The following is an 18,194-nucleotide window of genomic DNA, read 5'->3' as shown; positions in this document are numbered from 1 at the left end:
AAGTACAATGGGAGGAAGTCATGTTCAACTATGAGAGCATGTTTAAAGTTATACAGGCAAGTGGAAGGAAAGTGAGGCGACCTCGAGGCTTAGACATGTCTGACCCAAGGTACAGTACACAATAAGACTGTCAAACATCCTGATCAAGTGAAGGTGTAGGGATGTTTCTCACGAAAGAGTGGTCGAGTAGGCTTGTACTTTCAACCAAAAGGTAAAACAATGGATCAAAGCCTGTATATTGATGTGCTAGGTGAGCATTTGCTGCTGTATATGAGTGTTCATGATGCTAAAATCCCCATGCAGGATACAGCCCCCTATCATGGGACAAGAAAAATAGCCAAATTTCACCAAGATACCAACACAGATGTCCAGGAATGGCCTGGGAATTCACCTGACCTCAATCCCATGGAGAATGTATGTTCAATTATGAAAAGGAGGCAAGCAACAAAGGACAATTCAAGTGCGCCAAAAATGAAGAAATTTATAAAAGATGTCAGTGGTAGATGGGGGCGCTCACCATCTACTCATTGTAGTGGTGCTCTTGGGTGACTGCCCTTTCCTCTCTTCCTTCCTTCTTCTGTCTTTCTTTCCTTCATTCTTTCCTCTTCCTTTTGTCTACAGGTGACTCTACACTGAGTGACAAGCCAAATGGTTTCCTGTACGCCAAGAAACCATTTACTTCACATGCTGGTAACCATACAGTATAACCAGATTATGGCACCTGGTGGATTAGTGGGTAATTAAGGCATGCCAATTGGATTGGGCCTGTGCAGACGTGTGTCCAAGGGGTGGTTGGGGTTTGCTGCTCGCGTAATGCCACTCATGAGGCTGGTCACTCTCATCTTAAATATCAGAACCAACTTCCATAGACCAGGGCTTCTATGCTCCTCATGGGGAAACAGAGATTTAGATGATGATGATGATGATGATGATTTTGATGATGATGATGCAAGTAAATGTAACATGAATAGTTCAAAAAATTAGCTAAATCAATGCCTAAACAACTTGCTTATGTAATAAAAAAGAAGAGAAGTAATCTGAAATACTGAACAAAATCTGTATGACCCACTTTGTGTGTTTTTTTCAGCCATTACAGTAATGAGATAACTTCAAGCAACTATTTTTTGGCATCATCATTTTATTTGCAGTGACTGTATTTATCAAACTAGAGACCACTTAATCAAGATGCAACTGCAACACAAGATGGAAGGTAAAAAAAAAAAAAAATAAATAAAAAAAAATAAAAAATAAAAAATCTTTTCCTTGTCCTATTGTTTATTACTGATTTCAACATTCATGATTTTTATGTACAGTATCAAGGTACACAATATAACCCATACACAATGGATTACATTACACACCTTCACATCCTGTCATCCACACAGGCAATGATTCATTATGTGTGTGTGAATGACAGGATGAGAAGGTGTGTAATGGGTGCAAGAGCATACAGAAGTTGGGGGACCGGATTTTCTGACCACGACTTGGTGGTGGTCAGAATCAAGGTCTGAATGAAATGGGGAAATAGAAGAAGGGAAGGACGGGAGGAAGTAGTTCATACAAGGAGTTGGAAAGGTTACAGGAGGATGGAAAAATGGCGGAATATATGCGTGAAGTGGAAGAGCGATTGGCTAAATTTGGATTGGAGCAGATGGGGGACGTGGAAGGTGTGTGCAAGATACAGAAGAAACCTGTGCAGCATGTGAGGTGCTGTGTGGGTGAATAGAAGACAAAAGACGGTGCAGGGAACAGCATGGTGGAATGAAAAGGTGAGACAGGCTGTGCCACAAAAGAAGAAAGCATATAGTGAGTGGATGAGAAACAGGGGCGTGGAAGAAGTTGAGAGATAGAAGAGAGAGTTATATGTATGGAGGAAGAGAGAGGTGAAAAGATTAGTTAGAGAGGGTAAGAAGAAAAGGAAAGAGGAATTTAGAAGGAATTTGAGTGTAAAGTGGAGGGAATGTAAGAAAATGTTCCGGAAAGATGTAAAGAGAGTTAGACAGGGTGCCAAAGAAGTTAGCTGGGGAGTGAAAGATAAAAATAGCACTGTAGATTACTAGTGGAGAAGGGAGAAAAAGTAAGCAGATGGAGAGAACACTTTAAGGAATTCTTGATCATATAGAATGAATGTAGTGTGAGTTTAAGTTGCTGGGGAATGGCAGGGAGAAGGAGGGATGTGAGAGGAGGGGAAGAAATCAGTAGGATGGAAGTTGTTGAAACAATGAAGTTAAAATAAGGAAAGCCCCAGGCATTGATGGAGTGTCTGGTGAAATGCTGAAGCAGGGGGGAGAAATAGTAGTAGAATGAATGTGGAAGATATGCAGATTGGCCTAAGAGGGAGGTAGAGTCCCAGAGGATTGGCAGTCAGGTATAACTATCCCCCTGTACAAATGGAAAAGGGGAAAAAGAAGTATGTGATAATCATAGGGGCATTCGTCTTCTTGGTGTAATAGGAAAAGTATATGGTAGGATACTTATTAACAGGGTTCGGGAAACAACAGAGGAATTAGTTGGAGAAAAACAGGGAGGTTTTAGGAAAGGAAGAGGTTGTGCAGAGCAGATATTCATTCTTGGATCTTTAGTAGAAAAGTTTCTAGAGAAGGGAAAGAAGTTGTGTGCAGCCTTCATGGGTTTGGTGAAAGCATATGACAGGGTGGGTACACAAGGACTGTGGACAGTATTAAGAATATATGGAGTAGATGGGACGTTGTTGAAGGCCGTGAAGAGTATGTATGAGGGTGCTAAGGCTGCAGTGTATGTGGATAGTGAACCAAGTGAATTTTTCTATCTGAAGTTTGGATTAAAACAGGGATGTGTCATGTCTCCACGGTAGTTCAGTCTGTATATGGATGGGGTTATAAAAGTGATATAAGGTAGTACAGTGGATGTTGGAGTGGCCCTAATGAGAGTGAGCAGTGTTCGAAACTCCCTGTACTGCTGTTTGCAGATGATATTGTGTTGATAAGTGAAGACGAAGGGGAGCTGCATGGCTTGGTGGTTGAGTCTGGGACAGTGTGTAAGAAACTGAATCTAAAGTGAATGTAGGGAAGTGTAAAGTTATGGTCATTAAACGAAGTTAAGTCTGTGGATGTAAAATGAGGTTGGATGAGGAGGAAATGGAAAATGTGAGTGCATTTAAGTACTTGGGTAATGTGATGAGTAAGGATGGAAGTTTAGAGGGTGAAGTGCTTGAAAGAGTACAGCAAAGGAAGAAAGATTGAAGGTTCCTTGAAAGCAGTGACAAGAAACAGGGAAGTGAGCATGGATGTGAAAAAGTTACTACATGACAGTATTGTGATACCATGTTTAACGTATGGAAGTGAAGCTTGGACCTTGTGGGAGGGACAGAAGTCGAGTGAGAGCAGTGGAAATGAGTTATTTGAGAGGAGCATGTGGAGTCACATGGAGAGACAGACTGATAAATGAGGGTGAAGAAGCATTGTGGTGTGGATGTGGATGTGACAGGAAGCGTTAGGAGAAACACACTGCAGTGGTTTGGCCATGTGGAAAGGATGGAGAGTGAGAGACTGACGAGGGTACTGTATATGAGAGGTGGAGAGGGGGAGAGTGAGGGGGAGGCCAATGATGGGATGGAGAGATGAAGTGGAGAGGTATATGAGAGAGGGGAGGTGTGAGCTGGGAGCAGGGCAGCGAAATGGAAGGGGACAGGGTGACATGGAGGTGATTTGTTTGTGGCCACCCCTTACGGGATTAAGGTGTCTGGCAATAGACAGAGACAATGGACAATAAACTGAACACTTATAATTCCATTAGATACCCACCAAACATGATTGGTACATATCAAAGCTGGGGACATTATAGTTCCCCCAACAATGTATTAACTATACTGTCACTTTTCCCCATTTACCTCAATATACTAAGTTTACTGTGTATATAAATTTAAGAAAAAATTACAAACAAAAGGCAGCAAACCTGCAAGAAGCAACTCTTCCAAAGAAAATGAAAGAAAAAAGGTACAAGAAAAGACAAATACCAATAGAAAATGAAAAATAACCAAGCAGACACAAATATCTTTCACAACTTACATGATTGTCTTTCCCGCTGGTGTTACTGAGCCGCTCAATGGCATTCGTGACATTTGTGTCCTCCGTCTCCGCAAACCAAACCGGAGGGGAGTGGGGGTAAGTTTCCTGTAAGAAAATTATTACAATGTAGTACAATAGTATGGTTAGCATATGCTAAAATGTCTGTGATATTTAAAGGCAATGGTTACAATTATAATACAGGGTTGTGAAAAATTATCCCCATTAGCACTGTATAAATGAACACAATTACCAAACCCAAAATACGAGGTCTGTCCAGAAAGTATCCAACCTTAAGTTCTAAAAAAGTAAACAGCTAGCCTGTTGAGCTAGGATACTAATCCCCCTCAAAGAAGGCTCCTTCTGACTTAATTCATGTAGCCCAGTCTTCTTTCCACTGCCTGAAACTTTTTCAAAGTCAGTTTTCAGTACCTCCTGCAGGTGCTTCATAGCATTTGTCATGATCTCTTCTCTTATCTCAAATCAGGAAAACTTCTGTGGAGTTTTGTGTTTGGGGAATAACTAAAATTGGCATGTCCGGTGAGTAGGGAGCCTACCTGCAGGATGTTGTGCCTCGCCAAAAATTCCTGAAATTTGTCCTATATTCATTGTTTTCGTACCATCGAAAATTCGTACTTTGGGTTTTTGTGTTTCGAAGACTCACTGTACCTGGTATTTTTTCAAGTACTTAGGGTCTAAGTAAAAGTACAAGTACAACCAAAGTTTTAAACTCCAGGTCCAAGTACAAGTACATGAAAAACCGTATTTAAGTCCGAGTACCAAGTACATGTACTGTACTTGGACCCAACCCTGGCACTCACCATCCACTCACTCAATGTAGTGCTGCTTTGGGTGTCTGCCCTTTCCTCTCTTCCTTCCTTCCTCTTCTGTCTTTCTTTCCTTCATTCCTTCCTCCTCCTTCGGCCTACGGGTGACTTTACTCCCCCTCTTCTGTCTTTCTTTCCTTCATTCTTTCCTCTTCCTTCTGCCTATGGATAATGCTACACCAATTGGGAAGCCAAATGGTTTCCTGTACACCAGGAAACCATTTACTATGCTGGGTGGTACCCATATAACCAAATTATGGCACCTGGTGGTTTAGTGAGTAATTAAGGTGCTCCAATCGGACTGAGCCAGTGCAGGTTTATATCCAAGCAGAAGTTGGGGTTTATTGCTCACATAATGCCACTCAGGGATGAATGAAGGTAGTCATTCTCATCTTAAATGTCAGGACCAACTTGCCTAGCGCTGGGCTCTTACGCTCCTCATCGGGCAACATAGAATTGGATGATGGATGATATATATTATATATATACTGTATACAGTGGGCTCGCACAGTGTGCGAGAGATTGGGCGGTCCAGGTCCTCGCACATTGTGAATACATAATCTTACAAGAAAAATTACATATGGGCAGTACCCTCTCATATCTGGGCATATTTTGGCCCTTAGAGACATAATAAAGGTCAAATTTTTCAGACACTGTACTACAGATATAGCTACAATAACAAAAATATGGGTAGTCACCTTAACAACAATAGACAACAGGCCTAATGGACTTAAATAACAGGGGTTCCGAGGCGCAGCAACACTTACAGCGCCGCACCAACACTTCCCTTCACAGACTCCTCTTAAGCACCTTTCCCAGGAGCCTCAAAGTCACTCACTTCGACCACAAACCCCCTGAAGTCCAATGCTGACACATCTGGCATTGCATCCTCTTCATCCCCAACAGGAACAGCATCAGACAATGTAGCTGGTTCCTCACTTTCACTAACTTGAGCCCGCTGTGTGTAACTTGTTATAAGTGTCTGTCTTCTCCTGTCTATTTCTTGCCTGTGCCTGTCTGTGTAGAAACGGAAGAGTTGTCGATACCAACCAGAACCTCCTCCATTCTTAGGTTGCTGACTTCCTCTTCCTTGAGCTTATCCACGGCAGCAAGGTTCTTGCTTATTCTTGACATACACAGCTCTGTATTCCCCTCCACCACACTAGGCTGCTCAACTTGACTCTGCCTGGCATCGGGCTCAGCGTCAGCCTCGTCTATCCGTTGCAAAACTTCCTTGGGAGGCTGTTCCTCAATAGCAGCATGCACTTCCCGTATGTCCGCCAACATAACATCCTCAAAACCTGGTGCAGCTTGTGCTGCTGTCAGTGATGCTGCCTCAGCCTTGGCCAGTGGTTGAATGGCAGTCTCATGGGTCGTGCATAATTGAGGCACGAGCATTCGCCATGCATGGTTCACTGTTGCAGGTGTAATCTGCTGCCATGCTTGTAGGAGAAAGTCAACTGCGTCCTTCACCGAAAAACGACGCCAAAATGCCTCAACAGTCAGGTCACCTGTGAAGTGTTGGGATACAGCTGCTGGTGAAGATGATACAGGAGCAGGTGCCTCATCGGGGTCTTCGTCGTGGCCTTCTTGTAGGGCATGAAGCTCCTCTTGTGGATCAGTCTTCCTGCATAGGTAGTCGTATACTTGCTTGTGGTACAAGAGCTTCACAGTGGCAATCAGTTTTTGATCCAGTGGCTGCATTAGTGATGCCCTCGGGGGCGGCAGAAACACAACACGACAATCCTTATGCAGATCTTCTAGGTACAGAGGGTGACTTGGTGCATTGTCCAGCACAAGGAGCATCTTAAATGGAATGCCCAGTTCCCAGCACTTGGCACTGGCATCGGGGACGCAGTGCCTTGTTAACCAGTCTGCCATAATGCTCCCAATCATCCAACCATTTGCAGACTTGTACCAGTACACGCCACTTGCATCCATGTTCATGAGGTTTTTGTAGCACCTTGGGTGTGAAGCTGTGTGTACAACAACTGGCCTCATCTTGTGGCTCCCAGACAGGTTTACAGCGAACATTACCGTCATCTTACACTTCTGGAGCTTGCGGCCAGGGGCTTGTTTCTGTTTTTTAGCGATATAAGTCGATTTGGGCATGGCCTGGCAGTAAAACGACGTTTCGACGACGTTGTAGATCTGGTCCTTGGTATACTGTACTGTCCTCTTCAAGAAGTGCTCTAAATATCGCAGGATACTCTCTCACGGCCAGCTCGTCAGCAGAGCCATGTTCACCAGACACTTTGATGTGACGGAGTTCCTTGCATTTCAAAAAATGGTGCAGCCATCCTACCGATGCCTTGAAAGGTTTGTCCACATTTAACTTCCAAGATGTTGCCTAGTGAAAGAGCTGGGCTTGGTTCTGAATAAATATGCCATTCAGTGGAACACCTTCCTTCTCCTTCCTCATTATGAAGGTGGCAAGATACCGTTCCATTAGTATCATCGCACGATTTCCCATCCAGGAACGGCCGTCTAGGTCAGATGCACCATACGTTTTCACTAGAGCCCTGATGGCATCGCGGTTCATCCACATTGTCCTCACTGTTGATTCAGCCTGTCCCAGGGCTTTCCCGATAGCGGTGTTTCCTTTTCCCATCTCCTTCTCCTTGATAACCTCAAACTTGGTTGCGTGCATCAGAAGTCTCTTAACTCTCGGGGTTGGAGCTATGGTACGGCAATGTACAGGCCAGGATGGAGCAGCAAAAAAACGCCACATTTTGTACATGACAGGTTAGCTGCAAAAAGCAGATCTGCACTGTGCATAAGCCGGGTCTGTTATGGCACGCTTGCCACGTCGTACCCCAAGGTGCGCAGTAGAATGCCCGGGAATTTCTGCGTATCAACATGGAGCCACGTGACGATGGACGCGTTGTGTGTGTGTGGGAGGGGTTGCATACTAATAGAGAAAGGCATTTTTGAGCCACTCCTTGCCTCTACCTCACGTTCTGTGGGGTAAACTCATGCATTCAAGGTTTTTGGTTATGATTTTTGGTCACACATGCACAATGCGATTCGCTCACTGTGATCTCGTGCACTGTGCAAGCCCACCGTAAAGTCATCTTCCCAATATCCGATGTAAAAGAGCCAAAGGCATGTCCAGGAATTAGTTTTGTAAGAATACTGGGCCCCTGCCTCCTGGACTGGTACTGATCGACCCTAACCCAGCCTAACTTTGAAAGCCACCTAAATTACTCCCTACCGCACATGCATAGCACCTATTTAAGACCCTATTGACACCAAAAATGGACATAAAACATGACGTAAATGAAAAGGAACCAGAGAATGAGGAATTGGAAGTGAGCATGGAAATTATTTAGCAGTGTACTTGGTACTTACAGCACATATGTGGCTGCCTCCTCTACGGCTCTGGCAGTGGTGAAAAAGCTCTTGAAGCATGTATAATAATCCAGTGTTGTGCTGCACTTAATTCTTCGCACTATGAGTTACAGTTATTTAACACTGCACAATCTGTTCTTAATTGTGCCATGCCAGTCTCAACTGCCAGTTTGCACTCCACACTTAATCCTTTGCACTCTAAATTCTAATTTCTTAACACTGCACAACACTGTAAATTCCCATGTGGTCTAGTGGCGAGGTATTGCAGTTTATTCACAAAAACGAGCACATGCGGCATCCACTGTGATGAGCATCTACTCACGATGGAAGTTTGGCAGTAATCGAGGAGGAGGGAGGAACAGCAGGGGAGCGGCGGCCATGTGTAAAAACAGCTGTTCGGCAGCGCATTCCAATATCAAATAATGGGTGGGATTATTTTTTTTGGGGGGGGGGGGGGGGTGGGAGGGTTCCGAAGGCCCAGGCCCAAAATGTCCGGAAATTGGACTGTCCAGGAATTGGGCGTCCAGCTATTACAGGAATTACTATATATATATATAATATATATATATATATATATATATATATATATATATATATATATATACCTGTATATATATATATATATATATATATATATATATATAAATATATATATATATATGTATATAATCTATATATATATATATATATATATATATATATATATATATATATAAAATCTATATATATATATATATATATATATATATATATATATATATATATACTGTATATATATATATATAATCTATATATATATATATATATATATATATATATACTGTATATATATATATATATATATATATATATATATATATATATATATATATATATATATATATATATATATATATATATATATATATATATATATATATATATATATATATATATATATATATATATATATATATATATATATATATATATATATATATATATATATATATATATATATATATATATATATATATATATATATATATATATATATATATATATATATATATGTGCATATATATGAGTTTGAGAGAGTGTGTAAGAAACGGAATCTAAAGGTGAATGTAGGGAAGAGTAAAGTGATGGTCTTTGAGAGAGGTGAAGTTAGTGAATGTACAGCGAGGTTGGATGGTGAGGAATTGGAAAATGTGAGTACGTTTAACTACTTGGGTAGTGTGATGAGTAAGGATGGAGGTTTGGAGGATGAAGTGCTTGAAAGGGTACAGCAGGGAAGAAAAGTTACTGGTTCTTTGAAAGCAGTGATAAGAAACAGGGAAGTGAGCATGGAAGTGAAAAAGTTACTACATGACAGTATTGTGATACCAACTCTAACGTACGGAAGTGAAGCTTGGACATTGTTGGAAGAACACAAGTCAAGAGTGAGAGCAGTGGAAATGAGTTATTTAAAAGGAGCCTGTGGAGTCACGTGGAGAGACAGGCTGACGAATGAGGATATAAAGGAGCGTTGTGGTATGGATGTGGATGTGATAGGAAGCATTATGAGAAACACACTGAGGTGGTTTGGCCATGTGGAGAGGATGGAGGGTGAAAGACTGACGAAGAGAGTGTATGTGAGTGAGGTGGAAGGGGGAAGAGGGAGGGGGAGGCCAAGGATGAGATGGAGGGATGGGGTGGAGAGGTATATGAGAGAGGGGAGTGTGAGTTGGGAGCAGGGCAGTGAAATGGCAGGGGACAGGGCGACTTGGAGGTGATTTGTTTGTGGCCACCCCAAACGGGATTGAGGCGTCTGGCAATAAACAGATAGATATATACATATATATATATATATATATATATATATATATATATAGATAGATAGATAGACAGATAGATAGATATAGCACACACGTCTCAACTGTTGAATTCCACATGAAATGGCTATATTTACCATCATGGTAAATATGATCATCTTCATTAAAGTCAATAACGTTACGTTACCTGTTATATATCATTTTTTCCATTCTCTACATTTTATAAGCAAATTGTCTTTCGTACAGCACTTAATACATTTTATCCTTTGGGCTGTGACATCCAAAAAACATTTCTATCTATTTATCTATCTATCTACTGCCAGACGCCTTAAACCCTTACACGGAGTGGCCACAAAGAAATCATCCAGATAGATAGATATAGCACACACGTCTCAACTGTTGAATTCCACATGAAATGGCTATATTTACCATCATGGTAAATATGATCATCTTCATTAAAGTCAATAACGTTACGTTACCTGTTATATATCATTTTTTCCATTCTCTACATTTTATAAGCAAATTGTCTTTCGTACAGCACTTAATACATTTTATCCTTTGGGCTGTGACATCCAAAAAACATTTCTATCTATTTATCTATCTATCTACTGCCAGACGCCTTAAACCCTTACACGGAGTGGCCACAAAGAAATCATCCACATCACCCTGTCCCCTGCCATTTCACTGCCCTGCTCCCAATTCACACCCCCCTCTCTCATATACCTCTCCACTCCATCCCTCCACCTCATCCTTGGCCTCCCCCTCCCTCTCTCCCCCTTCACCTCACTCACATACACTCTCCTCATCAGTCTCTCATTCTCCATCCTCTCCACATGGCCAAACCACCTCAGTATGTTTCTCCTAACGCTTCCTATCACATCCACATCCACACCACAATGATCCTTCACATCCTCATTTGTCAGTCTGTCTCTCCATGTGACTCCACAGGCCCCTCTCAAATAACTCATTTCCACTACTCTCACTCTTGACTTCTGTCCCTCCAACAACGTCCAAGTTTCACTTCCACAATAGTGTCATGTAATAACTCTTTCACTTCCATGGTTACTTCCCTGTTTCTTATCACTGCCTTCAAGGAACCAACAAACTTTCTTCCTTGTTGTACCCTTTCAAGCACTTCACCCTCCAAACTTCCATCCTTACTCATCACATTACCCAAGAACTTAAACATACTCACATTTTCCATTTCCTCACCATCCAACCTCACTGTACATTCACTGACTTCACCTCTCTTGTAAGACCGTAACTTTACTCTTCCCTCCATTCACCTTTAGATTCTGTTTTCTACACACTCTCCCAAACTCATCCACCAAGCCTTGCAGCTCCCCATCGTCATCACTTAACACAGTATCATCTGCAAACAACAGTACAGGGAGTTTCCAAACAATGCCCGCTCTCATTAGGGCCACTGCCCTACCTTGTATCTCTTAAACCCTATCCATATACAGACTGAACAACCATGGAGACATGACACATCCTTGTTTCAACCCAATAATCAAATAGAAAAACTCACTCAGTTCACTATCCACACGCACTGCAGCCATAGTACCATCATACATACTCTTCACAGCATTCAACAACATCCCATGTACTCCATACATTCTTAATACTTTCCACAATCCTTGTCTATCCACCCTGTCATATGCTTTCTCCAAATCCATGAAGGCAGCATACAACTTCTTCCCCTTCTCTAGAAACTTTTACGCTAAAGATCTGTGAAAGAATATCTGATCTACACAACATCTTCCCCTCCTAAAACCTCCCTGTTTTTCTCCAACTAATTCCTCTGTTATTTCCCTAACTCTGTCAATAAGTAACCTACCATATACTTTTCCTATTACACTCAGAAGACAAATGCCCCTGTGATTACCACAGAATTCTTTTTCCCTTTCCCTTTGTACAAGAGAATAATTATACCTGACTTCCAATCCTCCAGGACTCTACCTTCCTCCCAGGCCAATCTGCACATCTTCCACATCCTTTCTACTACTATCTCTCTCCCCTGCTTCAACATTTCACCACACACTCCATCAACTCCTGGGGCTTTCCCCATTTTGACTTTCTTCGCTGCTTCCACAACTTCCATCCTACTGATTTCTTCCTGTCTTCTCACCTCCCTCCTTCTCCCAGCCATTCCCTACCCACTTATACTTGCATTACTATCATTCTCTATGTTGTACAATTCATTAAAGTGTTCTCTCCATCTGCTCACTTTTTCTCCCTTCTCAACTACTAATCTACCATTTTTATCTTAAACTCCCCTACTAACTTCACTGCCACCCCATCTGACTCTCTTTACCTCTTTCCATAACATTTTCTTACATTCCCTCCACTTTACACTCAAATTCCTTCTAAATTCCTCATCCACTCTCTTCTTACTCTCTCTTACTATTCTTTTCACCTCTCTCTTCCTCTCTACATATAACTCTCTCTTCCGCCTCTCAACTTTTTCCACACCCCTATTTCTCATCCATTCATTATATGCTTTTTTCTTTTGTGCCACAGCTTGTCTCTCCTCTTCATTCCACCATGCTGTTCCTTGCATCCCCCTTTGTCTTCTCTTCCTCCCACACACCACCTCACATGCCGCACATATTTCTTCTGTGAATAACTTCCACACACCTTCCACATCCCCCATCTGCTCCAATTCATATTTACCCAATCATTCCTCCACTTCTCTCTTACATTCTGCCTTTTTCTCATCCTCATGTAACATTTCCACTCTCCTTGCATATATTCCTTCCTCCCATCCTTCCCTTCTTCTATTTCTCCATTTTACTTGGATATTGATTCTGACTGCCACCAAGTGGTGGTCAGAAAGTCCACTCCCCCAACCTCTATATGCTCTTGCATCCATTACACATCTTTGCATCCTTTCATCCACACACACATAATCAATCATTGCCTTCCATTCATTCAGTTCACCATTCACCCTTCTCATCACTCACTACATATACCTGTGGATCATTTTGTGCCTGAAGAGGGTACTGGCTATCACCGACCCCCTCCCAGCACAAATGTCCAATAAAGCACTGCCATTCTCATCTATCTCAGTAGGCACACCCCACTCACCAGCTACTCCATCCACCTTCACATTCCCAACTTTACCATTCATTTCACCAGTCAAAAACACACTCTCATTCCTTTCAAACTTTTCCATGCACACTTCCACATTTCTCCAGAACTCTTCGCTCACTCTACTTGAACGATCTTGTGTTGGCGCATACACGCACACAATCCTCCACATTTGTAGTCCAACTTTCAATCCTACCCACACAATCCTTGACCCAATTGATCAATACTCTCTTATATTCTCCTTCTATCTGTTACTCATAACAGTACACACTCCTTCTTTTGCCCTCTCATTCTCACCTACTCCTGCACATACACCCCATCCATACTCCCATTTTCTCACACTCTCACCTCTCCATTTAGTTTCCGTTAATCCACATACATCCACTTTTGCACCCTCAAGCACCTGGACATTATCTCTCTCTTCATCTCATCATTTGCACCTCTTACATCCCACGTTGCCATCCGTATCATGTTCGGTCCTTAGTCGTCATCTTTTGGTCAGTCAGTACTGGACCGAGGCTTCTTGTTCATATTTTTAGTTGGTTGTTTTCCGGGGAGGGACACTAACCCTCTGCCAATCCACTTGCTGTCACGTAGGGACTACATGTTGGTTGGTTATAAGGTTACCACCCAAAGTTGTAAATGATTTCCTGGTTTACATGAAATCATTTGGCTTGCCACTCATGTACAGCTACCCTAAAAACAGGGTACCACTACACTAAGTGGGAGGATGATGGGCACTCCCACCTACCATACTGGAAGTAAACCTGCTATCAGTGTTACAGCCAAATGCATAGCTTTCTATAAGCGACTGCCCACTTCAGGCATGAGTGAATTCTACACTCAATAATGGTTTTCTGTCAGATATTTACATGTCATCATACCTCAATAAATATTCTTGATCGCTTTAAGATATAGTCAATTTCTATAAGATCAACAGAAATGTGTCTTATGCAGTCACAAACAGTGCATCAACCACGATTAAAGCTTTCTCCTTAGTTGGACCCAATCCCCCAGTGCAAGAACATCATATTCTACTGGTAGATAGATCTGATACTACAGTGCCTCAGGATCAGATAGTGAATCTCTAGATGTTGTATTCCATCCATCCATCATTCAATCCTGTGTTTCCCCATGAGAAGCGTAGGAGGCCGGGGCTAGGCAAGTTGGTGCTGACATTTAAGATGAGAGTGACCAACCTCACTCATCCCTAAGTGGCATTACGTGAGCAATAAACCCCAACCACCCCTTGGATATGAGCTTTCACCGGCTCAATCCGACTGGAGCACAATAATTACCCACTTAACTACCAGGCGCCAAAATCTGGTTATATGGTTACTACCCAGCGTTGTAAATAGTTTCCTGGTGTACAGGAAACCATCTGGCTTGTCACTCAGTGTAGAGTCACCCATAGGCAGAAGGAAGAGGAAAGAATGAAGGAATGAAAGACAGAAGAAGGAATGTAAAGTCACCCGTAGGCAAAAGTATGAGGAAAGAATGAAGGAAAGAAAGAAGATGGAAGGAAAGAAGGATGGAGGAGAGGACAGGGCAGACACCCGAAAGCAGCACTACATTGAGTGAGTGGATGGTGAGTATTAAACTCTTTAAATGATGTATTCAATTTTGTTCCTGAACATGAGCTGTTTTTCACACACACTGCAGCTTTTGTAAATGATGGAATGAGGGCAGTTGGATCACTACATAAGGTTGTACCAAAAGTATCTGCCCTAATAGCAAATGTCAGAAAATCTACTCAGGCAACAGATCTGGGAGAGCCCAGACTTCAGACAGCAACACCATGATGGACTTCTGAAGTAAATATGATTAACCCACAATATGCAACCTATCTCTATACAGGAAGCTGTTCTGAATGCAATATTACCTTGTAGTGACCCATGCCATTTAAAATTCTTGGGCATGCACCCTCAAACTCATATATTTATGACGCCTGCAAGCTGATTGTGTACGGTGCTGGCACACATGCTGAGTGCTCAATATTTGTCTAGCCACAATGTGTGAAGGATGTCAGTCTGTGTAGTGCGACTGTCTCCCTTCAACCTTCTCAGGAGATGATTCTGGGAGGTTTAGGTGGCATCAAAAAAAAAAAAAAAAAAAAAAAAAAAAAAAAAAAAAAGGCTTGTCTCCAGTGACTCAAGCGATGAGAGTGAACAGATTCCAAGAAAAGTACCGAAATATGTGGGTGGTTGTGGGAAGACATGAACAAAACATGCCCATTTCCCCAATATATGCCACAACCCAGTGCACCATGCCTCAACCTATTGCTCTTATGATCCCCCCTTCCCCCCCCCCCACACACAGTTACTTAAAGCTGTCCTACTACTACACAATACGACAGCTGCTATACTCACTAAGATGGTGTGTTTCTCAGTATTTGGTGCAATGTGTGTGACTGTGCAGACCAATTCTGGATCTGCAAACTTTGTCACACAGTTGGCAAGTCCAGGTTTGCCAGGTTAACTCTGATTTGGTTGTGCCTCTGGTGTCTATGCTCTTCTCTGATCAGGTTCCAAGTATCTTCCAGATGCATAGTTCCTTCACTGCAGAGGAATTGTCATTGTATTCTGTCAGAAGCAATGGTTTCAAGATCTTTTGGTATGATCATGGTTGTCTTTATTATATGTTGCCACATCCTCTAAGCTACTACTGTTTAGTTTCTTGATGGATGGTCTGCAGTGCATTTGTGGGCTTGTGACTTACTGCAGTGTGGTGACTGTAAGGTTATGGTCTGTGGAGCACTCAGCGCCTCTCATAGCTCGGATTATAAGAACTCCTCTACGATCTCGCTGCCTTACAATGACATAGTCAATTAGGTGCCAATGGCTACATCATGGGTGCAACCATGTGGTTGTGTTTATGCTTAAGTTGCCATGACAGACTCTAATGCCTTGGCAGAAGTGATTATCTTTCTCCACTCTGGCATTAAAATCTCCATGCAGGGTCAGTTTGTCATTAGGTGGTATTGCACGAACTGTAACATCCAGAGTCAAAAGGAATCTCTGGCAGTGTCCTCAAAATGAAGCATTGGGGCATAGGCACTGATTAGTGTTGCATAATGGCCTTTAGAGAGTGGTATGCACCAGGACATGAGCCTCTCTGATATGCCCACAGCTGTTTCTTGGAAATTCTGTACAAGGTTGCTCTGGAGTGCAAAGCCAACACCATGGTTTCTTCTTACACTGTCTGGGTATCCCCTCTGAAAATAGATACACCCTTCTCCTGCTTCTATAAGGCTGCCCTCTCCTGAGAGGCGAGTCTCAGACAAGGCAGCAATGTCAATTTTATATCTTCTCAGTTCATGGGCAATAAGGCCACTTCCACGATGTGGTCTTGTGCCGTGGTCAGTATCAAGCAAGGCTCATATATTCCAGGTAGCAAAAGCCACAAATATTCTTTTGGTTTTCAACCACAATGTGGCATGCCTTGACAGACAAGGTTATCTGCCCAGGTGGTGTAGAGCAGTAAATGTTTAGGTTACTTTTTCTAAACCCCTCCTCCTCAGATGTATGCAGTTGAGTATCCGTTTCCAGCTGCGTAGTCATGCTGGATGACCTGATCCTATGCCATCATGCCAACGACCACTGGGCCATGCTGCCTATGTAGAGGACTTGAGGTAGCACTAGCAACTTCCAGCCACATCCATGACGTGTCACTGTCACCTTATCCTGTCGCCATAGGTTTTTGTTTTGGTGAAAGATAAGATGGGAGGTGATTATAGCAGTGGGCTTCCACAATGAATGGATCTGGTGCAATAGGAAGGGCATGCAGTCCTTACCAACACGTGATCCCAACTTGTGATGGTGGAATGAAGCTTCACAAAGACCATCTACTGAGCAAGGTTGCAGAGTGCCGCAAGCTCTGTCTGTTGAGCCCCGCCTTCTGTGGGACTCCACTCCCAGATTTTTCATTCAAGGTTTACTCCCATGGCATTCACCCAACCTAGGGCAATCCACAAGACACTGGACCTGGGAACACTTAGTCTGACCCCTCACTGATGGCCCTTTCAGCATGGGTATCCCTGTCCTCCTGCTGAGTCTAGGGGGGAATTTCCCTTCGCTGGTACAGCCCACCAGATTTACAGGGCACACAAGCCCCTCAGCATGATGAGGCAGTTCCTGGGGAGGGAAACACACACACACACACACACACACACACACACACACACAAGCACCGACCCTCTTGTCCACATGCCAACCCTCCAAGGCGGAAAGAAGGAGAGAAAAGGACAATATAAAAAAACATTGCAAAAATGACTGAAAGTGGCATATGCTAACATAGATGGTCGTATCTCAGCAAGGCTAGAAATGGACGCTGAGCCACACATTATGTGCTTCATAGAGACCAAGCTAAGAGAGAATACTGAAATCCAAATGGGAAATTGGAAATACAAACTATGGGGAAGAGACAGAAATGAAAAAATGGGAGGAGGAGTGATGATAGCAGAGAAAAACAGCATAAATGTGGATAGTGTGGAACTGGGAGAAGGTATGGCTGAAGTGATAAACATGGTAATTGGAACCGATGGGAAAGGCAAGAGAAACCGCACTAGCATATATCCCCCCCAAGACAAGAAGATGGAATGAGTAGGAATATCAAGAGATATTGTCGGACATGGTAGATATCTACAGAAAGTGACTGAGAAATGTAACAACATAATCCTCATGGGGGACTTCAACTGTAAAGGGGTAAACTGTGGAGGGTGGGACTCAGGAAGTAGTGAAGATTCATGGGGCAGTATACTGTACTATTAAATGCAGCAATGGATAATGTAATGACCCAGTGGGTCAAAGAAAGGACAAGATTTAGAGGGGATGACACACCAGCAACACTAGACTTAATTCTAACCAAAGAAAATGATGCAATTGAATCTCTGAAATATCTGTGTCCTGTAGGAAAAAGTGATCATGTAGTGACAAACTTCCAAACGACAGAGGGAAATAGGGAGAAGAGATGAACTATACAAGCATGGAAGATACAACTTTGGGAAAACAAACTTTACAGGATTGAGAAAACTTTCTGAAGAAGTGGATTGGCAAGAATTCTGGAAAATAAGAGAGATACAGAAAAAG

General features: G+C 42.5%; 1 protein-coding gene across 2 annotated transcripts in view; it reads right to left on the bottom strand.

The window, feature by feature from the left end:
* LOC145402799 (ubiquitin-conjugating enzyme E2 Q2) overlaps window positions 1-18,194 on the bottom strand; it is a 395,651-nt gene that overhangs the window by 300,448 nt on the left and 77,009 nt on the right. For both annotated transcript variants that reach the window (XM_080274696.1, XM_080274697.1), the window contains exon 2: window positions 4,047-4,151. In XM_080274696.1, coding sequence (XP_080130822.1) covers window positions 4,047-4,151 — 105 coding nt within the window. The remainder of the gene's footprint in view (window positions 1-4,046; window positions 4,152-18,194) is intronic.

This window comes from Coenobita brevimanus, chromosome 59 (genome assembly GCF_032717465.1).
Source record: "Coenobita brevimanus isolate Jiangsu-jjx chromosome 59, ASM3271746v2, whole genome shotgun sequence".
NCBI lineage: Eukaryota > Metazoa > Arthropoda > Malacostraca > Decapoda > Coenobitidae > Coenobita > Coenobita brevimanus.
Note: the sequence above shows the minus strand (reverse complement) of the source record. Positions and strands in the feature narration are given on the sequence as shown.